The 25,361-nt window shown below is 60.2% G+C and overlaps 1 protein-coding gene and 1 non-coding gene across 2 annotated transcripts in view; both read right to left on the bottom strand.

The window, feature by feature from the left end:
* The window catches only part of LOC117641284 (NGFI-A-binding protein homolog), a 29,177-nt gene extending 8,442 nt beyond the window's left edge, over positions 1–20,735 (bottom strand). Inside the window, exons 1-6 of the mRNA XM_034378467.1 lie at positions 20,419–20,735; positions 19,683–19,918; positions 6,424–6,525; positions 6,191–6,328; positions 1,487–1,598; positions 1,286–1,421 (exon numbers count right to left, since the gene is read on the bottom strand). Coding sequence (XP_034234358.1) covers positions 1,286–1,421; positions 1,487–1,598; positions 6,191–6,328; positions 6,424–6,525; positions 19,683–19,899 — 705 coding nt within the window. The 5' untranslated portion in view covers positions 19,900–19,918; positions 20,419–20,735. The remainder of the gene's footprint in view (positions 1–1,285; positions 1,422–1,486; positions 1,599–6,190; positions 6,329–6,423; positions 6,526–19,682; positions 19,919–20,418) is intronic.
* Positions 20,736–23,552: 2,817 nt separating this feature from the next.
* Positions 23,553–23,625, bottom strand: Trnav-aac. Its single transcript has one exon. It is a non-coding gene; the product is annotated as a tRNA-Val (tRNA).
* Between the last annotated feature and the right edge of the window lie 1,736 nt (positions 23,626–25,361).

Here is a 25,361-nt window from a genome sequence, read left to right as displayed (position 1 = left end):
GACGGGGACGGGGCGTGCTCCAGAGGAGCCAGCAGTCTGCCGGGCAGTCTGCCGGGCCGGCTCCTTGCAGACACGTTCCAGAGGCTTTCTTTCTCTTACTCTTTGATGATGATCGGGGCGCCATGCAAGTCCAATCACATCTCACCACGTCAATCAGACACACGGGGAGGGGGAGGGGGGAGGGGCGTTCAGTTTTTAGAGAGACTCGAATGAAAGCGCGGCGCCGTGTCTGAGCAGGATATACATGTCTGGCATATTTTCAACTTTTTGCGCGCCAAAGTTGATTATCGGCCGTACTCCTGATTTGGACTTGACGGCGACGGCGGAGTTTCGCCACAGGTGACCAATCCAAAAGCCGCATCAACAACAAGGAAGACGACGAAGACAACAACAACAACAAAATTAGCTCGGCGGCCAGTGTCGTAATTAATACTCCGGGGACATATTCGGCGGCCATCCGAGAGTCCGGGACGGTCCGGGACGGAGCGCCGCGCTCGGAACAAAAATGCAGCCGCCTTTAGTCCTTTTAGTCCGCTTGCAGGGTTCTAATCAGGCGATCCGATTCAACCGTCAGCTGTCAACCGCTTCTTTCCCAAACATCGCAGCGCATGCACGATTTTGCCGCCACTGGCGCCGCGCGCCAATCACGAACATGCTGACAACTCGTCTCCTAAAAGTTTATCAATGTTTAAAAATTTCCGGGGCTGATTGTTATGTCTGGTTTAATTGAAAAGAGTCTTGAGAGACCGTGAGGAGCAGGTGACAAGTCCGACGGGTGCATGCAGCGATTCCCAACACTCCCCAAGCAACGCACGATATCAGGCGGCCTTTTTCACATTGCAGCAGCATGCAAGCTCGATGCAGTCATGGAGGCAGCGCGGCGCGGCGTCGCCGTCCGAGAGTCCGAGACCCGCCGCGGCCGAGGAGCCGAGGCGGCACGCCTTCGCCGCGGATGCGTTTTTGCGTTTGCCAGACACAACTAAAACCTGTTCCGTTCAATTTGAGAAAAACGCTCCCCCCCCTCTCCCTTCCCCCGTTCCGCCGCGGCTCGCGTTCTCCGCGCGGCACTTCTCGGCTCTCACGAATCGACGGGCGACGCGGCGGCAATAAAACACACCAAAAGGGAGGAATTTCGTCGCTCACGTCGCTCATTCGCGCCGCGACGGCCGCCGCGACACTGGCGCGGCGCGGACGGCCGGCGGCCTCAAAGCCTCGGAGGGCTCGCCGCGAACCGCCCCGCCCCATCCACCCCCAAGGCCGCGCCCGAGGCGCTGCTGACTCTTACCTGCGCGTGGTCCGCGGGCGAGCGGGACGGCGAGGGAGGGGTCGAGGTGGACCTGACGGTGACGGGGGACAACAGCCTGCCCAGGTGGTCCGGGGCTGGCGACGGCGCGCTGCCGGGCCCCGGACTCGAGCGGGGGCTCGGCGCCGCGGGGGCGCCGTCGCGGTGCTGGCCGTCAGGCCCGTCAGGGTGGTGACGGCCGGCGCGGGGAGCGTACCCGGGTGCGTGGTGCTCTGCGGCGCCGCACTGCAGGCGACGGGCCGCGGCACCGTCACGGGGAAGGCCGGCGTCGGCCCCAGCGGCATCTGGAACTGGGCTGCAACAGACAAGAGCGCGGGTTCAAGTACTGGCACCGGCGCGGCGACGGGACCGTTTTCGGACTCCGGCTGTCGTCCTCCTGGACTTGATGCTGATGAGGGCGTCGTCGTTGTTCGACGCGACAAAGTCTTTTGATCCTCATAAAACCTGACATGAGCAAAGAAGATAAGCAACTTTACCAACGGCTCTCCCGAACACACACACGCACTGCATCCAAACGACCACACAGATCCGAGGAGAAAAAAGCCCTGCCCGTGTGCCCCGTGTGCCTCGGCCGGTATCAAGCACACTCATCTCCGCCCCTTTTTGCCGCACCTTCCCTTTTTTGCCCTTCTTTTACTTTCCCGCGCCGAGAACCCTTTGAGGACGACTGGCCACATCTCGACACCGCCCCGCCCTGCCGCCCCGCGCCTCGTTCAAGTTCTAAGAAAGCAACGGCCGGCAGGGCTTGCTTGCTTGGCGCTCCAAACGCCGTTGGGTTTTTAATTTTTAATTTTTTTTGGTCTGTATGTACGTACACCTCCTTCAGATCAGAGCCCAATATTTTTTTGTGTCCCAGCCTCATGCATGTTTGTCCGTCTAGCTATCCCGCCCGAGGGCCGGCCCTTTGATTTGCTTTGTTCTCTTCATTATTTTCTCGACAAGTTCCAAATTGAGGTCAGGTCGACAATGAGGAAGTGTGTCGATGCACGTAACATGCATAATAGCCGACAACCTACAACAATTTTTTTTTAGACTTGACTTTGTTGTGAATTTCTTGCAGGCCGCTTTTTTTATTTTTCCCACCAAGTGACCAAGTTGACAACCTTGATCACCGTTTTTCCGATACGCCATTAAACTGCTGGTCTAAAAAATCCTAGACCGGGCTCCACCGGGCCCTGTGACGTCAAAGGATCCTCCGCGACGGCGGCACTCTCGGGCCGCTCTGCGCCGCGCGGCCCTGCGGCCCTGCCCCGCGGTGGACGCATTCCAGGGCCCCTGCAAGGCCCTGCAAGAGGGGGGAGGGAAGGCCGTTTCGCGCCAGCTGTTGTGTCCGTTTTGAATTTGCCGCGTTTTGCGCGTTTCTTTCGCCGGCTTTCCGGTTCAGCCTTACCGCACGCGTCCCGGCGGCGGCGCGGAGAGCGGCAGGGGAGAGGGGGGGGGGCGACGCTCAGACCACTTTTTCGCAAAGTGTCTGGGCAGGCCGTAGCCGCGGTAGCCGCCCCGACGCGTCGCCGTCGCAGCGTGCCCGCCAGTACTCGGCCGGCGCAGCCCCGCCGTACCCGCCGCACCCGCCCCGCCCCGCCACCCCGCCACGCCCCGCCACGCCCCGCCACGCCCCGCCGCCCCCCGCCGCACCTTGCCGAATTTGCACCACCGTCCCGGGAGAGCAGAGCAGTCCGCGCACAGCGTCAATGACAATAACATTATCAGTCCGATCGCGTCTCCCCTCGGCCCCCGGCCTCTGCATGGCTGTCTGGCTGTCGCGTGCTGCGCCTGCACAAGCAAAGCAGCATCTAGGTCTGCCTCACTCGCTCCCCATCGGACTGCGGACTTGGAGAGGTAAGGGCGGCGGACTCCTCCGTCTTCGGGATGATCATGACAATGGAGGGGTCGTGTGCCGAGTGTGGCTGCCGCGCCTCGGCCGCGCCGCCGGATTCCGAAAGGTAGTTTCGTCGCTCTGTCTCTCTCGCACTCATGGGGCGGTCCGGAGGCGTGCGAGAGAGGCCGAGCGGTGGAACGATCCCGGCGGGCGGCTGCTGCTGCGGGTCGCGGGTCCGGAGGGTCGGCCTCGTCCTCCGTCTCGGGGAGCAGGGCCTCGCGCACACCGAGACCGACTCACACAGACACACACAGACACACACCGACACACACCGCCAAGAGGGAGGACTGCCCAGGTAGGCGAGTAGGAGCAAACATAGGGGAAGCGGATAACGCGAATCAATCAAGAAGAAATGCAGGAAGAGGCCCGGCCGGTGGCGCGGGAAGGCAATGGCGCGGATAATTGGCAATCGGCGCATCATCGTCGCCAAGAACAACAACGGCGCAAGTGTGGCGGGGAGCCGCGGGGATACACGGCGAACCCGCGGAGATGGAGTGCCAGTGTGGGGACTGTCCAAAACACGCCGCAAGAATGGTATCACCGCGTCACGCTGCAGACCGTCTCTCTCTCTCTCTCTCTCTCTCTCTCTCTCTCTCTCTCTCTCTCTCTCTCTCTCTCTCTCTCTCTCTCTCTCTCTCTCTCGCACTCACACGACGTCCCATGCGGGTGGGAGAGAGACAGACAGCACCACTCTGCTGCTGCCCGACGAGAGCGTGATGGACGATGTGTGCTTTACCTTGCACAAAACGGGCAAAGGCGTTCGGTTCGGTCGTTGTGTCGCAAGGTGTCGTTGAGGCGGCTTTTAAAAAGCGCCGTGAAATGCGCGTCGGCTCGGATTTCGTTATTTCGCGATGATGACGCGGTGTGCGTGCCGCGGGGTTTGTAGAGAGGGGTGCAGGGCGGTCGGGACGGACGGACGGACGGACGCGGAGCACGACAAGGTGCCACCGGCTTGTTATCCAACGCCTGAATGTCGGAGCGAGGTGTAGGAAATCACACTTCCCGTGACAAACAAACAGGACCAACGACCAGTTTTAGAAAAACGCTTCTAAGACCTTTGTCCGTGCATTTTTTCCTAATTGTTTTTTCAACCCGCCCTAGAACCGAATGGGACGCACGCTGTGTGCAGCGCCGCGCGTGGCCGGCAGGCCTGCTGCTCTTGCTGCCGCGTTCGCCTGGAGGTGGCTAGGCGGCGAAAAAACACACCTCAAACAACACAACTTAAATTCTTGGCTAAAAGCTACGGTGCCCTGGCGGGGCCGCGGCGGGGCCCTGGCGGCGAGGCGCGGTGCGGCCCGCGGGCAAAAACGCGCCGGTCGAGACGGAGACGGCAGTACAGAAGGGACGGACACTGCGCGGCGCTGCGGGGCCGCGCGGGCCGAGGCGGAAAAAAGGGGCCGAGGGCAATATCTCTCCTGCGCCGCCGCGCCGCGCCACGCCGCGCCACGCCTCGGCGGGGGGAGGACAAAATGAAGAAGGGAAAGAAGTGAGTGGCAGCGAGGGCGAAAGGGAAAAAGGGAAAAAAGGACAACCGGATACGGATATATCTCGGCGTACAGTCGTTTGCATAAGCCCTTACTTCTTCGGGCGGCGAGCCCAGGAAAAAGAGGCGCAAATTATGACTGCGGATTGTGTTTCAAGGAAGTTTTGGCTCTTTAGCGACCTCCTGCAGCGCCGTGTGCAGCACCTCGCCCCGACCCTGCGCGTCAGGAAAGCGGGGCGGATCTCGAATCCCGCGGTTGGTTTTTCCCGGAGATGTATCCTAATTTATTTCGTTCCTTGCGTTTGACTTGTAGCGGGCCCTCACCAAGAACTCGCGCGTCGAGGAGAAGAAGAACAGCATGAAGAAGCAGCAGCAGAGAGAGAGGGGAAGGCGGGAGGGAAGGACACGAGGGCAAAGGCAAGCAAAAAACGGCAAGACGGTGCGGCGCGGCGTGTCTTCGAAAAACCGCGGAAAAAAGCGCGCGCCCGACCACGGCGCTCTACTGCGCTCTACGCCGCTCGCTGTGACGTCAGCAGTTTATAGGCCCGCCAGCTCGCCAGCCAGCAAGCACATAATGGCGACGAAAAAATTGTCAGTCCCCCTCCCCCTCCCCCTTCCCCTGGCGGCCCCCGCCTGGAAAAAAGGTGAGTATTCCAAGTTGGTCCATTTTTTCCTGCCCCCGCGCCTTCTTTCTTCATCGCGGCGCCTCGACTCGACGGCCGAGCCCCGCCAAGCCAGCCTGCCAGCCCGGCCGGCCCGGCGCCGCGTGGCAAGGCGGCAAGCCAGCCAGCCAGCCTCGGCGCCAAGGACATGAGCGCTTTACAGTGCCTCCGAGGAGATCGTCGCGGCCGTGGTGAACAAGTCCGAGGGAGATGATGAGTCAGTCGAACTCATCTGCGGCCGCGTCGCGCCGCCCGCCCCGCCACCGCGCCACCCACCCCCACCGCCCCCGAGCTCGACAAGAAGTGTGGCATGCAGAAAAATAAAAGTGCTCCTTTTTTAATGCCCGCACCCCTTTGGCGATGGCGTCGTCGTCGCGGCGCGCTGCAGGCCGGGGGAGGGGGGGGAGGGGGAGGGGGGGGGGGAGGAGGGGAGGGGAGGGGAGGGTTATGCAGCGCGCCGCGACGCGCCGCCGGGCCGCCGGAAGGGAGCATGAAGGGAGCGAGCGGCGAGAGGGACTCCTTGTTGTAGGGGAGCGGCGCGGCGCGGGGCGGGGCGGGGAGGCGAGAGTAAGAATCGAGGGAAAGGGTTTCGCGGCAATGAAATCATATCAAAACGTTCCAGTCCAAAGAGCCTCTCCAAGGCCTCCCCTATCCGCCTCCGCCTCCCTCCTTCCCCGCCGCTTCCCCGCCCCTCCCCGTCCCCGGGGGCGATAAACCTTTCGTCATGTTACACCCCCACCCCCGCCGTGCTTCATGGCGCCGTTCGTTAGGGCGCCTCGAATTCGGATTCACATTGGGATTCGCATTTTGAGATTGGCATTGGGGTTCGCTCCCCAGCGTGCCAGTGCGGCTCCAGAACTGACCTGGGTTGTTGAACCACTCCTGCAGGGCCTTCTGCAGCCTCCGCACGTGCAGCGGCTTGCTGGCCATGCCCACCAGGGCCATGATCTCCAGGAACTCCTCCTCGCCGGCCTCGCACAGCTGCTGGACGTCGTCACCGCCTGCGGACACAAACCACGGGGTTTCCAGGTTGGCGCGGGTTCGAAAACCACCAAACCCATTTGGGCGCGTTTTCGTGTCGCTTCTTTGTACTCACCCATTTCGAGCAGCGTGTCGTAGTAGGCCAGCAGGCTGGCCCTCTGCATGACCCGGTAGAGCTGCAGCTCGGCCTCGTTGCTGGGCACGGACGTCATGACCACTGCAAGCACAAGGGCACCGGGTGAGCAGGCGGACGACGGACAGGACGGCGGGCACGAGGACGGACGCGGCCAAGACGGGCGCGGCCAGCGCGCGGGGAGTCAGGAAAAAGGGGCAATTGGCAAAAAGGGGCGGCGAAAATAAAAAAGCGGGGCGGACATGGGGGTGAAATAGCACCAGCGGCAAAAACAGAGGGGGCAGAAGCCGGGCAGAAGAACAAGCAAGGCAGGAAGGCCGGCGGAGCGGCGGAGCCGGGCAGCCAATAATGGCGAAATGACCGTCCGTATGCCCGCCAACGCCGTGCTAACGCCAACGGCTGCCAAAGGGATGCTAACGCACTGCCAAAGGGCTGTCAAGAGGCTGCATGCACCCGGAGGGAAGGGCCTCGAATCGAGGGCAGCCTTTCCCAATTCAGAACGCCCCACGGTAGGGCTGCCAAAGGGCTGCCAAAGGGATGCCAAACGCACTGCCAAAGGGCTGTCAATTGACAGCTCTTAGGAGGCTGCATGCACCCCGAGGGAAGGGCCTCGAATCGAGGGCAGCCTTTCCCAATGCAGAACGCCCCACGGTAGGGCTGCCAAAGGGCTGCCAAAGGGATGCCAACGCACTGCCAAAGGGCAGTCGAGAGGCTGCATGCGCCCCGAGGAAAGGGCCTCGAATCGGGGTCAGCCTTTCCCAATGCAGAACGCCCCACGGTAGGGCTGCCAAAGGGCTGCCAAAGGGATGCCACCGCACTGCCAAAGGGCTGTCAAGAGGCTGCATGCGCCCCGAGGGAAGGGCCTCGAATCGAGGGCAGCCTTTCCCAATGCAGAACGCCCCACGGTGGGCTGCCAAAGGGCTGCCAAAGGGATGCCAACGCACTGCCAAAGGGCTGTCGAGAGGCTGCATGCGCCCCGGGAAGGGCCTTGAATCGAGGGCAGCCTTTCCCAATGCAGAACACCCCACCGTAGGGCCGCCGGGCCCTCGGCTTTGCCCTCGGCCGCTATGCTGCTGCGTTGGCGTAAAACCTGGCCAGGCAGTCGAGGCAGCATTATCCGCCCTCTAGCATCGAGCCGGGAAAAAAAATAAGCGGCATCGGACGACGGGGAGGAATAAAAAATGGCGGGAAAGTTCGGTTTGCTCTTTCTATTCGTGTGTGGCGGCGGCAATGCTGCGCTTGCTCGGCTTCCTCGGAGTGGGCGGCGGAGGGCGCATCCAGTAGTTGTCATAACTTTGGCGGGGCAGTGCGGCTGGTATTATCCGCGTCCCCGCCCCGCCCCGCCCTGCCCTGCCCCACCCCGCCCTGGTCAAGACAACGACGCCGCTGTCGACGGCGTCGGTAGTAACCTCCCCCAACGGCAGCAATGAAACCAAGACAAAATAGAGGGCGGTAAGAAGACCAAGAGGACCAAGAAGGCGCACGGGGCGGCGGCAGGCGAGGCAGCAGCAGAAGAAAGCACCCCGACCCGCGCTCTATTTCGTCCCCGGACCCCGCAGCCCGCCCCCCGCACCCCGGCCGCCCGGAGCCCGGACCGCTACCGCTCCGGACCCATAAAACGGAGTGATATGGCGCGGAAGGCTTTGGCAACACGGAGCGTCGCGACAATGTCCCGGGACGGGTTACAGTGTTACAGCGGAGGGGAGGTCCAGGGCGGGCGCCGTCTTGGGCGCCGTCGCCGAGGTGCAGGTGCGACAGTCTTGCCGCACTTCTCGAGCGAACAGCGGTGGAAGGGCCGGATCGAAGGCGTGTGGGCGTGGAGCCGGAAAATTTACGCGTCTACAGAGTGGCGCGGGTATGCGTGCCAAGAGTTTGTCGGACACAGTGGTGGCCGCCACTGCCGCCCAGCAGCCCCTGAGTCCCCCCGGCCCAGCCTGACGGAGCACGGAGGCGCTCCGCCCCGCCCGCCCCGCCAGCCCCGCCCGCTCGCCAGCGAAAGATGGCTTCAATTTGCTTTGACAAAAAGCCCCCGCACGGCGGCTGCGAGGCGGCGCGCACGGCGCGGGCGGCGGGCGGGCGGGGCTGGGGCGGGGTCCTGGGGCGGGGCAGCGGGGCGGGGGGGGGGGTCCGGCGGGGTTGGGGGCGGGGCGCAAGGGGACAGCGCACGGCGCGCGGCCCTCGCGTTTTTGGTCGCCGGGGTTCTCGTAACCCCCTGTACTTTTTGCAGCCGCTGCTGCCGCTTCGTGTGGCGCGGACCCTGCAGGGCGGGCCCCCCCCCCCCCCCTCCCCCTCCCCTCCCCTCCCCCTCCCCCTCCCCCTCCCTCCAACTGGATGTAAAACGCGATGCGGAGCGACCGGCCGGCGCCCGAGGACGTCCGAAGCGTTCTCAAAAAAGGAGGAGATGCTAAAAAAACAAATTCGAATACACCGAAACGACGGGCGCTGGTGGCGGTTTGCGTTCCTGGCCACCGTCGTCGTCGTGTCGTCCGCACCGGCGGCGTCGATGCCGTTCATCAGGCACGCCGCACTCATAACTCCGGCACTGCACTTGCAGGCTCGCTTGCAGCAGACTCTCCCCGCCGGGCTGGCCACCCATTGTCCAGGCCAACTTCCGTAATGCGCCGATATTTCTTCCCGCGCAATCGTCTGCAGAGCGGCCCGACCCGCCACCCGCCCCACCCCACCCCGCGCCGCTCTGCCACCACCCCCGCCCTCGCCCGGAGACGTCGACATCGAGCGCGTCACCAGCCCCGATTCTATCCGCCGCACACACACTCACAGTTACACACACATACAGACACACAAAGGCGGAGTAATTTTAGCCGAATATATAAAATAAAAGCGGAAGGACTCGCTGGGTGGCAAAAAGCGGAGCAGGACTCTGGCGCGCAAGAAACGCGCGCCGCCACGGACGCGGCAACGCCAGGCAACGCGGCAGTCGTCGGGGAAAGCCAAAAGCAGAAGCGGCGGAGGGGAGGGAAAGGCGGGAAGAAGGAGGGCAAACGCACTGCTAAAAGCAGCCCTTCGCCGCGGCGGCCTGCCTGGGCCTGCGAGCACGGTTACCGTTGGCGGCTCGAGTTTCAAGCATTGAACAGAGGAAAAAGGGGTGGAGGGGGTCGCAACATACTAGATGCTCGGTATCCGGGACTCACTCCAGCGGACTCAGTATCCAGGGGACTCAGTATCCAGGGGACTCAGTATCCAGGGGACTCAGTATCCAGGGGACTCAGTATCCAGCGGACTCAGTATCCAGCGGACTCAGTATCCAGCGGACTCAGTATCCAAGGAACTCAGTGTTCAGGAGACTGGGGGGGGGGGGGGGGGGGGGGCAGCATGGCCATCTTCAGCGCCGATGGCCGAGGAACGCCGAGCGCAGGACCCGCAACGGCCTCGCGTCACCCCGCTGCCGAGCTGACTGAAAAAGTTGTGAGGAAGCAGGAAGAGATGATGTTTAGGACACACATCGCACCTGAAGGACCCGAAGGGACAAACACACCATCCGCGGCACTGCCGGTGGACAGACCTGTGTGTGCCCACTGCTTTTTACGTCCGGTCGCGCCTCCGCGCGTTTTTCAGCCTCTTCCTGTCGAGAGAGCGCGACGTGGTGGACAGGACCGGGCTGCGTGTGAGTGTGTGAGAGAGCGCATCGCAAGAAAGACCTACCCCTTCACACACACGCACGCACTTTTTCCACTCCTCCCTTTCTCGTCCACCCACCCATGTTTATCCTCGGATCAAACACACGGTGAGGTCCTATCTCTCAATCGCCGAAGGTGTGGGGGCGGGGGTCGCCCTCCGCGGGGCCGCCCCCGGGGGCAACGGCCGACGACCCCGCCCCTACCGTGCGACGAAGTGTCGCTAAGGTGTGGGAGTGTGGGGGAGGGGGCGCACTGCCCTCTGCTCTGGTCCGGCAGCTTCACTGGAGACCGGAAACCCGTACGCTGTCCAGCTGTCCATAGGGACAGTAGCAACAGTAAAAACAAAGCGCTGCTTCCAACAACAACAACAATCTCATGAACGGCTGTAACAACATTCAATAATCTGTTTTAATTTTTTTTCTATTTTTTTTTCGATACGAAATCAGAGTGAATGTGGGGGCGCGCCCTTCCTGGTTCAACAGGTGACGGTCTGATGGGGTCATTTCCGGGTGCATCAGGCCCACCAGGCTGCTGGCGCGGCGCAGTGTGGCCCACGCACCCCATGAGGGAAGAGGTGATTGAGAAATCTGAATATAAAACTGGAATGAGCTCCTGACGACTTTAACTCGTAGTTGCGACGAAATTATACCCCCTTGAACGGCCGTTAGAAAATTATGAAGTCACCGCGAACTCTGGTGCAGATTCGGGAACTATCCATCGGCTCGACTGAGCAGTGGAAAGGGGTAGTAACTCCCATTTCTAAAGAATTTTCCAAATCGATTTCTGCAATATCTGGCGACGTTGGGGACTGCTTCCGCGACATTGTAAGGCGTGGTGCGGGACGGCCTGCTTTGCGTGCGTCCGAGTGCCACCGGAGCGCGTGGAGCGGTGTGGAAGTGAAACGGACGGCGCGCCCCGCTGTGCCTCTGGCTGTACCGATCCACGCCGTCGCCTTGCTCCCCATTAGGCTGTCCATCCTGTGTCCGCGGCACTTTTCAATGAGTTGGCGGGGCGGGGTGGGGTGGGCCGGCCGGGCAGCGGCGCAACCCTTTACCATCTGTCCTTGGGTTCACGCGGCCAGGCCGCGGCCAGGCCAGGGCCAGGCCAGGGGGCTGCCGCCAGGGCAGCCTGACCAACTGGGCCATCTGGGCAGCGGCTGGACAAAAACAAGGAAGTGAAGGGCCAAGCGCCCAGCCCAGCCCTTAAACAAAAGTAGAATAGTATCGAAAAAAAAAAAAGGATTAACATGCGTGCGGGAGGAGCGCCCACGCAACCAAAAACTGTTGTCTGACCAGAGAATGAGTACACTGCCGGAATCGACGTGAGGGAGGCCGACGGCGCGCGATCGCAGCTGCCGTTGGCTTTGGATCGAAGTGACCGTCGCCGTGAACATGTTCAGAGGAACGCTCCCAGTGCTCGTGCGCCATGGCGAGCAGCTGTCGCACAAAAATGTGTACGCTTCATTTGTTTTTCTGGCCCTTCCCTTCGCATCGGTTGGACATTACCTTGCCTTTTTTCCCGCCGAGTGTGTACCTGTATTAGGAATCTCAATTATACGACTCGTTGCGGCGGTCACGCTTCCAGCCCTCCAGCCGGCAATGAGGGGGATAGAAAAAGACAGAATGACAGTATCGCGCTCTGTCTCTTTGCCTCGGCGTCTTTGCCTCAAGTCCAGTAGCCGGGCAGTCAGAAGGCCCGAGCCCGAGGCAGTCGTTAAAGCCAAGCCCGCCCGTCGCCTTTCTTTGCCGGTGACTCAGTCCAGGGACTCAGTATCCAGGGGACTCAGTATCCAGGAGACTCTCATCCAGGAGACCCTTATCCAGAGGACTCAGTTTCCAGCGGATTCAGTATCCAGGATACTTAGTATCTAGGAAACTTTATCCAGGTGACTCAGTATCCAGGAGACTCTTTTTCCAGGAGACTCGTTTCCAGCAGACTCTGTATCCAGCTGACTCAGTACGTATCCAGGGGACTCAGTATCAGGGGGCTCAGTATCCAAGAGACTCAGTATCGCAGTACTGTATCTAGGATCCTGGCCCCAGGGGACTCAGTATCCATGATCCAAGGGACTCCAGGGGTAATCCAGGGGACTCGGTATGCAGGAGACTCCAAAGACGCCGCAATCAATGCCTGCGCAAGATAGCTCAAAATCTACGGACACGTGTCTTCATAGTCTGGAACGCGCATGAGTTCCGAGTGCTCCCCTTGACACCGGTCAGGCCATCGTTGCGCGGGCGCAACCTTCGATAACGCGCGTTGCTCCTAAAGAGTCGAACGGCTCCTCTGTTCAAAAAGGCGCCGCCGACGCGCCGTTTTTCTCCTCCTTTGGCTTCATTTTGACAGTTCGGCCCGATGTGGCCCGATGACGGTGGTATCGAGCGAAACGCGCGCCATTTTTTCCCTCCGCCCGCGACGCTCATATTTCACATTTCTCACGAGCCTCGCGGAGCCTCGCCTCGCGATCGGCCTTTCTTCTGCAGTGGCCGCGGTCGCTGCAGTTAGCACGGGGTAATTATCGACGCCTGCCGATACTCCATGCCGTCCGTACCCCGCGCCAGGAATCCCGAAGTAATTTATGGCGTTTGCGGAAATGTGTCTTTTAATTAAGCCCGCCGATGACGGACCGAGAGTGTATCGATGTCTGTACCGATGTCTCTCTCGCTCTCTCTAACACAGAGAAGGAGTGAGAGGCGGAGAGGGAGAGGGAGGGAGAGAGAGAGGGAGGGGGAGAGAGGGAGAGAGAGAGAGAGGAGAGAGAGAGGGAGAGAGAGAGAGAGGGAGAGAGAGAGAGAAAGGGAGAGAGAGAGGAGAGAGAGAGAGAGAGGAGAGAGAGAGAGAGAGAGAGAGAGAGAGAGAGAGAGAGAGAGAGAGACTGCGCGCAGCAGCTCCTCTTTTGGTGGCGAGGGGCGCAAGAAGCCGTGTCTTGGCGCCGGTAATTGTCGGCATGTCGCTCCCAGAGATTGGCTGACCTGGGGCCTTTGGGGGAGGGGGGAGGGGGCTGCCAGCTCGGCCTGCCGGGCCCGGCCGGGACAGCGCGTGTGGTCGTAACGATCTTCCTCGGTTAGGCCCTGATCGTAAAGTAAGCTGCTTTTCAACGCACTTTTTCCCTACGCTTCGCGTTTTTGCCTTTCCATGGTCGAGGCGCGGTGTGTTGGTGTTGGTAGTGGTGCGGTGGTGATGTGGTGGTGGTGTTGGTGCCCAGCATTCCCAGAGGAACGTCGTGCGCTGGGCCGAACGGCGGAAAAAAGTGATTAGAAGAACGCGGTGTGCGCTATGAGAAAGTTCGAAGGCAAATTTGCATACGATGTGCCGGCCGATGCCGTCAAAGGCTTGCTCGTGAGAAAAGCCGAAAGGGCGCGATCAGGGGCCGAAAAAAAAAAACAACAGAAAAAGAAACCAAGACGCGAGTGAAAAACGTGTAGGCCGGCAAAAAAAAGACACTCGCGGGGCGGAGAGAGACCGGCACCTGAAATCATCTCCTCATCATCCCTGGTCCACATTCCGCGGCGTTCCGCGGCACCCGAATCCCGCGGACCGGCGCGCTAAAAAAGAGTCGAAAGACAATGCGGCGGGAAAGGGAGTGGCGAGAAAAAAGTGGCCGAAGTGACCAAAAAAGTGGGAAAGACGCGTCGCGCCGCGATGCCCCGGCGATGCCGCGATGACGGAAGATGTTATGAATATGCAAAGGCATGCCCGGCTCGGCCACGCGGAGGGAGGGACGCGCGGCTCCGGCGGCTCCGGCGCGGCGCGCCCGGACTCGCTCCCCGCGCTCGGCTCGGCTCAACCCTTCCTCCGGTCATTAGCCCACGGATAGCGTTTTTTCTGTCCAATTTTTCGTGCTTCTTTTCCCAGTTCGCTTTTTCCCTGTGCCGCCGCCCCAGCCAGCCGTCTCTGGCCCTGCTCCTCGGCCGATCGTGAGGCCCAGAGGCCGCTCCGTTCCGATCGGGGAAGCAGCGCGGTGTGAAACTGCGTCAAGCCGGATCGGGAGGACTAGACACCGACGCGACGCCCTGCACCTCGGAGGAGGACTCTCCCAGTCGGGCTGACCTTGGACAACCTCCCTGACGCGGCAAGAGCGCGTCGGCGTGGCCGCGGGGTCGCCGTCGTCCGTCCGTCCGGCCGTCCGGCTCGGTGACGCAACCTCCGAGCCACCGAACCGAGCCCCCCGTGATAAATGGGGCTGAAACAGATGGCGGGCAAATCCGGCAAGAAGGCCGCTCGGCCTGCCGCCCGGCCGCGGTCTTTGAGGCCCACAGAGATAATGACTACCCCATATGCACGGCCCGGCCCCACGGCAAGCCACGGCAAGCCCACGGCCGGCCTCCAGCGACTGACCCTCCGCCGAGTCAGGGGGCGCAGCGAGCACTCGGCGTAGCCTGCGCCGCCCCGCCACAAAAAAGTGCTCTTACCTTTATCCTTCCTGTTTATCCCCTGCGTGTGTGTGTGTGTGTGGTGTGTGTGTCTTTTCGAGATTTTTTTCTGCTCGTCATCATTTTCTGAGCCGGGGACGCGCCGTAAAGGGGTGAACAAGAAGAAGAAGGAGGAGGAGAAGACGTGTGGCCGGAGGAGCGGCGCGGGGAGGAGGGAGAAGGATTGTTGTGGTCGGCCTGCTCTGTTAGCGGGACGCGCCGCCGTGGCCGTGCCGCGCGAACCGCCCAGGAGGATAGGGACCCTTTTTTATGCGCGTGTCTCGGTGTCTGTGAGCGTGTGTGTGTGTGTGCGTGTGTGTGCGTGTGAGTGTGTGTGTTGGGGGTAGGAGAGCGAGTCATAAAACATATAATGATGTTAGGCCAAAGACGTATCAGAGAGGCGTGCTCGGATTAGCAGTGGAGAAAGGCTGCAGGGTCAGGGCGTTATTCTGGTCTTTCAAATTATTGATTGCTTATTTTTCAAATGCAAAGGTAATCTTTATTAAAAATTTGTACAAACTCAAAAAAAAAAAATGTCTGTTACTGAGACTAATTAATGTCATTATAGATATTATACACTTCACGATTGTGTAGCAAGACGTCTAATCAAACAAAATTCGCCCAAATATATTCCGATAGCACATTTGCGCTCAAAATTTCGTGCACGTGTAAAAAATTGGATTATGCGAGTGCGAGAGAATTTGTCCGTTAACACGTATCCAAATTTCATTGGATGGTAAATTTCGAATGGCTCTACAATCTAGGGCAAACCAAAGAGTTAAAACCAAAGCGTTATGACGCAAGCACACGCTGCGGCGTAGGCCGCGGACCGACCAGGACTGAAGCTCCGCGCAGGTACTCCACTGCATATCAAAACAGCGGCGGCGTGCCGGGCGTGCCGGGCGCGCGCGGGTCGGGTGGGCCCACGCGGGACGCCGTACGGGTGCTTCGGCGCGTTCGAAAAGCACTCGGGTATCTTCCGTCCTCGTCTCGGCCGCGGGCCCGCAGCGTGTGCGACAGAGAGTGCGGCGCTCCCAGACGCACCCCCCGGCGGGTCGCGCGCACTGCACACGACGAGGGTGCGGCAGGTAAACTCCATTCAGAAAAAAAAAGGGTCGCATCCACACACCCCTTGTGGATTAGGCGGCCTTCGACTCTTCGACTCCGATTCCATTTTATTGCCGATTACTCCGCCGATCAAAAAGCCGCGCGGACGGCCGTGGAAGATGGAGGGCGGTTTGAACACAATCGTCGACAATCATCAACTTTCGAGTGGACTTGTTTGGAAACGTTCCCCCCTTTCGGACCGAATCAGCCAAAATATCGTCTGGTCGTCAAATCGCCGCCGGCCAGGCTGACCGCCCATCAGCGCACCCCTTTGAAACAAACTGTTCTCAAGGAAGATGCAACGCCGGCGGCGTCGCGGCACTCGCTTTGACGCACACGGATTGAGAAAAAAAGTGGGAAAAAAGAGAGAGGAAAAAAGCAAACTGTCCTTAAAGAGATTCTCATTTGCATACGGCAAGATTTCCCATGACCGCTCACCCCACCTGTAGTACACTGTGGTACCTGGCCGGCCCTTCTTCCTCATTCTTGACTCAACAGGTCCCCGCGTTCCCACCGATGCGCACTTGTTCATAAAAACTGGACGAAACGCGGAAAAAATAAGCCGCCGTCCGGGAAGGTCCGGAAGGAAGAGGGCTTGGCGTCGCGGGGCTGCCGCGCTGCCGCCAGAGGGTGGCGGGTTCGTTATATGTAGATTCATCAAAGGCTGCGCCCACAAAAACAATGCCCGAAAAAACAACAAGAACCTGATCTGAATGCGTGTCTACAAGGAAGCAGAGCCAAGGGTGTCTTCCTCGCCACCCCGTCACATGCTTTCTCGCCCGTTCTCACAGGAGTTTGCTTTTTTTATTGCTATTAATTTCGCATTATTGGCGCGGAACCGATCGGGGCTTGTTTTGGACGTCGCCGAGGTTCGAATAGGGACAGTTTCGACCAAACTACTGGAATGCCGGTAGGCCCTTCGGCCGGCCCGTCAGGCGCCGAGCCGAAGCGTCCAGGCTGGCCGAGGAGGCGCAGCTCGGGAAAAACTGTTGGACCGACACGAAGGACTTAAAAACATGACTGGCAACTTACGATTGATGACTGCCCGTAATAAGAAAGACAAAAAAATGCAGGCGAGAGGAAAAACTCCTCGACGAAACCCACTTATCCCTCACCTTCACAATTCGAGTCCATTTATTCGAATAAGTTTTTGTCACTTGCAGCGGCGGCGCGGCGGCCGAACGACCCACGGCAAGCCGATCATTCCAACAAACACATTGCGATTCAGCGCAGGGTAAGGCCGCGTTTTGGCGCATCTGTAGGCGTTGTTTTCCTTTTTTTATTTCATTAATTGATAACGAACTTTTGCTGGCGGCGGGGCAGTAAAATGATGACGAGATATTTATCACACAATTTGAAGCTCGGACGCGGCCTCACCGGCCTCGCCACCCCTTTGGCGTGCACGCTGCGTTGCTGCGCTGCCGCGTCCGGCGCGCTCGCGTCCCCCACCACCGTCAAGCTCACCGAGGGGTCGCCTCAGGGGTGGCTTCCCTTCCCTCCGCACTTTCTTTCATTCCGTCTCTCTCTTTCCTTTTCATATTTTTTTTATTCCTGCCGCTTGCCGCTTTCAATCCTTAATTTTCGGGCGCGCGATTTGCCTCGCTCGCGGGTTGGACCGCGTCGGCGCGGGGAGGACCAATGGGGTGGCTGCGAGGGGTGAGGTCCCCCCTCCCCCTCCCCTCCACGTCCCCATCCCAGGCAGCCATGCCTGCACTTGGGTCTCAACAAGCAGCAGTTGCACCATTTTTTTCCCCCTCGCGAAAAAGACGCTTGTACCGGCCAGGCGGAAACACACGAAACTCTTTCCGGGACTTCAAGTATCACAAATTTCAAATGAGCGAGTGCGGCAAACTACAGCTGAAATTTATGAAACGGATAAATCTAGAAAATAATTTTGACTGAACTTGAATGTATCTTTTTTTAAATCTCTCTTTTTTTTACGAATGGTGTCTCCTGGGCATTACCTCCGCATGAAATCGCGCAGCGGCTGGCGATGTCGGCGGAAATAACAGACAGTAAACAAAAAGAAAAGGGAGAGAGCACGCCGCTTGGCTCCGCTTGGCTCCAACCCTTCCTCGCCACCATTTCTTTAATTAAACGAACGAGTCGCGAGGACGGCGAACGGCAAAACCCAAAATTAAACAGAAACGCAAGCGTGGCCATCTCTTAATATCAAACTTTTTTTTCCCTCTCTCTTTGGCGGGAAAAGCTGCAGGGACCCTGCTGAAACAACCCTTTTGGCGCGAAAGCACGAACACAACGACAAAGAGGGCAAATAAATCGCTATGAACCACGTTTTAAAAATTTAATTTCATATCAAAGTAAACGAACTTGCTGTGAAGGTCCATAGCAGCTGGCTTTGGGACATACGGAGCAGCCGAACGCAGCGCGCCCAGCCGACCAGCGCGGCTAGCGCGTGGCTAGTGACACGTTTGACTGTCCAGATTGCATCTGCTAAATGTTTTCCGTATAATTGGCCACCGGTTGGCTGCGGCTTGTCCAGTAACAGGTGGCCTGGTCAGTGCCGTGCCCGACGGTGCACGGCCGTGCCGCGCCGCCGCGGTCAGCGGAGCTTGACCAATCAAAACAAAGGGTGCCGCGCGATCAATAAGCACTGTGCAAATTACGTACCAGAAGCCGGCATTTCCAAGCGAAACTGCACGGCAAAAAATACGCAGCTACTGTCGTTTTCAAACGAAGACAGTGCATGCAAATTTAAGGGTCTGTTTTTTAGTTTTCTATTTGGATCACCAATTAATTACGAGAGCGCGGTCGCGAGGATTTTGGTAGGAAATGGACAAGTTTATTGGTGAGAAGCGAATGAAACTCGAGTAACAACTCATAAAAAAGGCATCTTTCTGTCTATTCTCTACATTTTAATGGGTAAATTTTGACCGCACAGCGTTCTTGCGTTGCTGCTTTTGGGTCTGTTTTCTAATGGTAAACAGGGGAAGTGGAGCCAACTCGAAATTTATCAAGAACAATCAAAGCTTTTCATTGGCTAGAAAGAAGGAATGAATCCCACCCCCGCCAGGACACCCTGGGGGTGTATTGCAACGGGGAGAGCACTGCGAAAGCACGCGCCAAGCAGGGCAGGGCACTAAGCAGGGCACTAAGCCGCGGACTTCGATAACAATGCCAGGCGCTGGTAATATTTCACAACCAAACGTGCGAGTAATTACGCTTGAATTTAAATGTACGAATTTGGAGTTCATAACAAGTAGCAAGCATGCATGAAGAATGGATCAGAACAGGACAGTTGCTCTGACAGTAACGACCCTTGAATGAACATGCCTTCAAGTTGACCCTTCCTTGCACAGCTGCGCTCCTTCGGAGGGAACCAACCATTCCAACAAATGATCTTTCCCTATTCGCGATGAGTTGCAACAAAGTTACTTCACAGTCTTAGCCTGCCACAAGAGATATGCTATCGAACACTGCCTCTAGCTCCATGAGATCTCAGAAACAGGGAGAACACAGAGACGAATCTGCGACAACGGGTTGCCTTTCGAGAGTGAAAATTCTGGTTTGGACCAAGTTCGTGTTAGCATGCCCACTTGCATTACTTGCACGGAGCATGCCTACTGTCAACAGAAAATTCAATTTGGAACACTATTTACAACGACTAGCACCGACAGATCGTGCTTGACGTACAAAATGGGGTAAACGTACTTAGTGCTTGAAATGAATTCTAATCGGGGACAGTGCGTTACCTCAATCCACGCGAAAGATCCACGCTCTAAAGTCAGTCCACTGCCGAGAACGAAACCGTCCGTAAGTGGCGTTAGTTGATGGCAGCCAACGGGAGCCCGCTAAGCCGAAAGCGGCGTCAAAGGCGGCCACTCGAAAGAACCCACGAATCTGAATGTGAATGCGGAGCCGGCCGCCACAAGCCGCGCGGGGCGCGCGCCCCAGCGAGCCGAGCCGAGCCCACCCAGGCCCAGACTCTCGCTGCAGCGGCTTATCACGATGAGGGTACTTTTGTACTCCCCTTGCAGCCCCGACATGTTTGCGGACCTCGCAATGATGAACAAAAGGCGCGACCCGATCGGTATTCGATCCCGGATCGCGCCGCCGCGCTACTCACCGGTGCCGTTCGTGTTCCTGCCGAGGATCTTGCTGCCGGGGACGCCGGGCGGGAGCACGCCGCCGACGGGGCCCATGGGGGACGCCGACGGCGGCGTCGAGGTGGCCGACGTCACGGTCGCGGGGGAGGTCGGGGTGGCGGGGTGCTGGGGCGACGTCGCCGTGGTGCTGCTCGCCGTGCCCGAGGACACCGACGACACCGTCTGCTTGCTGGGCATGTTGGTCGGGCTGGCGCTGCTGCGACCGTCCATAGCGGCGCTGCTACACTACACACGGGGCCGTGGCGGGGGCATACGCTCGCACACACACGCACACACACGCACTTGCACTGGCGGACACTTGACACAGACACACTCGGACGCACACACTGGCGCCCTCCGCCCCACGTGGCTGCTGGGGCTCCGTGCGGTGCCTCCGGTGGGTCCGGGGCGTAAGCGCGGCGTAAGCGCGGCGGGCTGACGCGTTGCCGCTGGCCAGGACACCGCCACACTCAAGCAGACCGCGCCTCGGCCTGGCCACCGCGCCCGGCCCGTCCCGGCGCCGCTAGTTCGCGCCGCCGCCACGGGCACAGGCAGACAGCGCCACCGTCGCCCTTCGCCAGACGCAGCGCGGGGACGGGACGGGACGGGGACGGGACGGGACGGACGCGGCGTGGGGGTGGGAGAGAGAGGGAAGCGAAGGGTCGCCGGAAAAAACGGAGCCGCCGTACCGCCCGGGCGAAAGGGGAAAAAACATACGCCTCAATTTAGCCGGGAGGGGGCGTACGGGCCGCGGCGCGCCGGAAAAAAGGCTGACTTCTGGAGCTGCCCTGGACCTGGGCCCCGGACTGGAGCCCTGGAGGCGTCCCGGAGGCGTCCTGGAGGCGTCCTGGAGGCGTCCTGGAGGCGTCCTGGAGGCGTCCTGGAGGCGTCCTGGAACTGAGAAACGGAAGGGCAGGCGCGAGGCGGTGCGCGTCCACTGCGGCGGGGTTCGAACCCGGGCCGGACGGCGAAAGCTCTGCTCCCGGACCCAGGCCGAGCCTCGTCGCGACAGAAATCCGGAACGCTCGCGAGGTGCTTACGTTACAGACTGATCGGCCGAGCCTCCGGCATTCCGACACTGTACCGCACTTCCTCCTTCCCCCTCCAAGGGGCGGCCGGAAAAAAGTTGAGAAGCTCCGCAAAACATGTAAGGCACAGAAGAAAGGGTGAAGGGGAGGGGAGGAGCGCGATATTGCGAAGGGAGGGGAGGGGAGAAAAAAGGCTTGCCCCCCACCTACCCCCACCCCGCAGGGCCCGCAGGGAGGAGCAAGGGAGGAGGGGCCAGGGTGGGAGGGGTTGGTTGGGGTAGCGCAGCACCGCACCCCTCGGCTGCCTCGGCGCGGCGGGGCGGGGCGGGGAGGGGTGCGGAGACGGAGAAATGGATGAAAACCGAGTTGGAGCAAAACGAAAGGGTGCCAGACCCTTCCCGCCGCCTCTCCCTGCTCCCCCTCACCTCCCCCTGCCCGCCACCAAACTCCTTTTCCCTTTTAGATTTGGCCGATTTGCTGAAATGAAATTACATTTCTGTCGCAAAGCGCGAGGGAGACTCCGCGAAAAGTTGGTCAATTCGACAATTTCCCGGAGACACTGTGTAAACTGCGAGGCCCCGAATCCCGAAAGGGTACTTTTATTGCGAGCGCGCGCAAAAAGCGTCAAAGCGTCGGCGCGCAGCATCCTGGTCCTGGTGCCGAGCTGGGCGGCTGGGAATGACAAACCGAAAATCGATCCGCGGCCAGGAAAAAAGTTATGCAGGATCGATCTTAGGACAAAGTGGTTGCTTTTGGACCGCCAAAACTTGGACGACTCTCCATCGAGCCTACAGTCAAACCGACAAAATAAACTCCGTTCGTTTTCCTCGTCGTTGTCAAAATGACTTGTAAAAGGAGTAATACAACCACTCTCAAAGCCAACGCGTTAGAAAATTAGAAAATTTGATTGTGCCGCGCTCTTGTCCCCAATAGCAGCTCGCCCGGGCTGGGCCACCCTGGAGGTCCGACGGGGGCGCCCCAGGGGGACCACGCCCACCTCCGGCCCCTTCATCGGCACGCTCGCGTGCAAACTATACACACGCCACACGCCGGGCGAATACTCGTCGCGGAAAAAAAGGGAACAGGGGCAGAGGACCAAGATTACGGCCCAGCAGTTCCAGGAACGAAAGAAAAAAGCGGGGCACTGTGCGCTTTACTTATTCTGGATAGAAAAAAAAAGCACAGAGGCGAACAGCGGAGTGCAAAAAAGGGCGCAGGGAAGTGACTTTGCGCGCGGGGCCGGGGGGAAAGAGGGGGGGCGAGGGTTGGGGAGGGAAGTCCAACGAGGAAAAACGGCGACCTGGCGCCACCAGCCCTCGCCGCCCCCGCCGCCCCCGCCACCTCCGCAGCCCCCGCCGCCCCCGCCACTCCCGCGGCCCCCGGAGCCACCCGCGGAAGCGTTGTGACCCGGCGGTAACGTTCAAAGCTATCCGGCGGATGAAGGACGGCGGGGGCGGATTTGACAGTGGTCTGGGAGGGCCGCCGCCGAGGACCACTCGCTCTGGAACTGCTGGAACCGTGGCACTCCGGCCTCGCCGGGAGATGTTGCGCCTGGCCGCCTCGCCGCCCAGAAGTGCATCATCGCCGGGCCGGGCCGTGCAGGGCCGCAGGGACGCAAGGCCACGTCTCGCCAGTTTTTCACACTCTCTCACGGGCTACTTGCTATGCAGGCGGCACCGGGGCATTTGGCCGATTTGGCCGGAAAAAAAGAGTAAACCAAAGAAAGAGGCGACGCTAAAGACAATGCGGCGGGAGAGAGAGACTGCGTTTTAAATACGCGCTCTGCCGAAGACGCTACACGCACACGCAGTGCGCACGGCGCGGCGGCGCGGCGGGGAGGATGACCAGAAAAAAGCAGCGTCCTCGGACAATCCTTTATCCCGGGCTCGGACTTGGCGCAACCCTTTAGGTGCGCGGGGTGGCGGGGCGAGGCGGGGCGAGGCGGGGCGAGGCGGCGGTGTTTGGGGTGACTACCGCAGAAGCGTATGCAAATGAGGGAGGACCGAGAAGTGATGATGAAGAGCAAGGAAAGGATAATGGAACATGTGCAAAGAAAAGGGAAAGACAAAAAAAAGAGACAAAGGAGGGCGCGCGGAACCCGATCTTCTGCTCTGTCTTTGCATGTGATGCCACCGATTACGCAAAAAAATATAAAAGGAGGAAAGGGAAGCAGCAAAGATCTGACCACCGTCGTCGTAGGGGAGGACGCCGAGGACGCCGAGGACGCCGCGGACGAGACAACTGGACGGTTCCTGCTTCGCCGCGCTCCTTCCCGTTTCGGTGACTTTTTTCGTCGTCTTCGCGCCCTGCGTCCCCGTCCCGCGATGCAACTGGACTGCTTATTGCAACCTGGCTGCTCGCCCTCGCATTTGCATAAGACATTTCCGTGAGCAACAACTCTTTACACTCATCGGTTTTTTTTTCCGCCCCCAATCATAAATGGCCCCAAAAAACTCGGGTCCTCAATGCGGAAGATTGTACTGTGTGTGGGAACTTTTCCGCCGACCTGGTGCTTGAGTGAGAGAGAGAGAGAGAGAGAGAGAGAGAGAGAGAGAGAGAGAGAGAGAGAGAGAGAGAGAGAGAGAGAGAGAGAGAGAGAGAGAGAGAGAGAGAGAGAGAGGTATCGGTCGGTGACTATCGGCCTTCGGCCCCTCCGCGACGTGAGACGCACTCTGCGATGCAGGCGTGTTGGTTGGGTTGCCTACCCTCGCTGACGCAGGCGGCTGTCTCGGTCACGCGGCCAATCGAAAATCCGCTGCCGCGCTGCCGCCTCAAGAACATCGATGGCTTTCCCAAGGACGCCGTTAAGCCGGACAGAAAAAATGATTCCGCCCAGGATCGAACTGGGGACCTTCTGCGTGTTAGGCAGATGTGATAACCGCTACACCACGGAATCCTATACGTCAATGCGAGGCCTGGCATGAACGACTTTCTAGATTGGCACACGCGCTAACTGGTTGGGGCCGGGCGCGGTGGGGCGCGGCCGGGCGTGGTGGGGCGCGGTGGGGCATCGCGGCTCAGACCGGCCGTCTGGCGGGTTGCGCCCCTCCCCCTCCCTCCCCCTCCCCTCCGGTCCGCGGGTCAACTCGAAATACCGTGCAGTCAGCATAGGCGACTCAGTGCAGACGCGAACCAGAAAATACTTCTCCTAACACATGTGAAACGCAAAGATAACCACCAGACAATTTTTTTTGTCCGGCCGGCGAGTCAAGCCGACGGTTGACTGACTACCGTTCCTCCAAAAGTGGCGCTGTTTCACGCGCCAAACTCCTCTTCCTTCCGAACAGAGCCGAGTAACTGCCGGCGCGACGGACGCGACTGCGTGGTTCTTGCTCTTCACCTCGAACCGCTTCGACGTGCAGACGTGCTCGACGGCGGCGGGCCGGGCGGGGCCGGGCCTGCATAACAAGAAACTCGCCGGGAAACGGTCGGCGTAAAAAAATTGGACTTCCTAATCCTCACTCGATATTCGCCGGCATCGCAAAGACAATGGGAAGGGCGGCGGGGGGAAGGGAGGTGGGAGGGGAGCACCTGCACGACGGGGAGCGACACGGAGTAGAGCAGGTCTGTCTGAAGGCGGGCGGGCCGACGCGACACACGGCGGCCTGCCTACCCGACGCGGTTACTATTGCTACTGAAGGCTCGACTGTAAATGATCGTTTGCATTTCGGGCACTGCTGCAGTGTTGCATCCTTAGTCCAGTGTCACAGAGCAGCCGGCGGCAGTCCCTGAGGACTCCGGACGGAGGATTCGTTCCTGCTTCATGGCTTGTACTTGAACGAGATCTTAGTCCTGCATCCCCGCCGGACTGCCCTGCCTGCCCGCCCCCGCGCCGTCGTCCCTCCGACGAGCTCCACCCCTCCCTGCACGTCCCGGCCAGCCACCTGCTGCCGCTCACACCCTCCGCCGCCAGCAGGTGACCCTGGAGGCCCTCAAGGCCCTCAAGGAGTCCCCGTCGTGGCCTCTCGGCGGCACGCGCCGCGCCCTTCCGGGCCGTGTCTCGCACCCCGTGGGCCCGTCCGCGACGGCGATACCCCGCGCCTACAGACGCAGTGCGCGCGGCGGCCGCCAGAGGGAAGCACCGGTAGTCCCGCCGCGGTGCCGCCGCCACGCTACGCCCGCGTCCGCGTCGATGCGTCGACGGCCGACGGTCCGAAAACGCATCGCCGAGATTTTTCCTTTCAATTAGTCCGCCAACAAGGCCGAGACGCACGACGGCTCGCCACGGTGGCCGATTACCGGCGAGTCATTCATCCGGCGCGGGGTCGTCGCCGTCGTCACCGTCGCCGTCGTTACGCAATGTCCCGGTGCGCCCGGAGACACCGCCGCCACCCGGTAGCACGTCGCCGACGCCGTCGACGCCGAGCCTAGGCGCCGACTTTGGAACTTAATCTGCGTTCTAACGACTTATCTAATCGGGCTCCTCAATCATCGCACGACTGCTGCATTAGCGGTTCTCGGACTGCCGGCGAGCAAAGAGCCGCAAGTGGCGGCCCGTCGGCGGCCCCCCGTGTCTGCGCACCGCGGCAGAGGCAGTTGCGGCGGTCCTGGGGCCCGGCGGCCACTTAGGGATGCGCGAGGGAGGCTTTTTTTTCGGCCCAGGTCGGACATGAGGGCTATCGGGCGCGCTAC

The sequence above is a fragment of the Thrips palmi genome, unplaced genomic scaffold (assembly GCF_012932325.1).
Source record: "Thrips palmi isolate BJ-2018 unplaced genomic scaffold, TpBJ-2018v1 HiC_scaffold_15, whole genome shotgun sequence".
NCBI lineage: Eukaryota > Metazoa > Arthropoda > Insecta > Thysanoptera > Thripidae > Thrips > Thrips palmi.
Note: the sequence above shows the minus strand (reverse complement) of the source record. Positions and strands in the feature narration are given on the sequence as shown.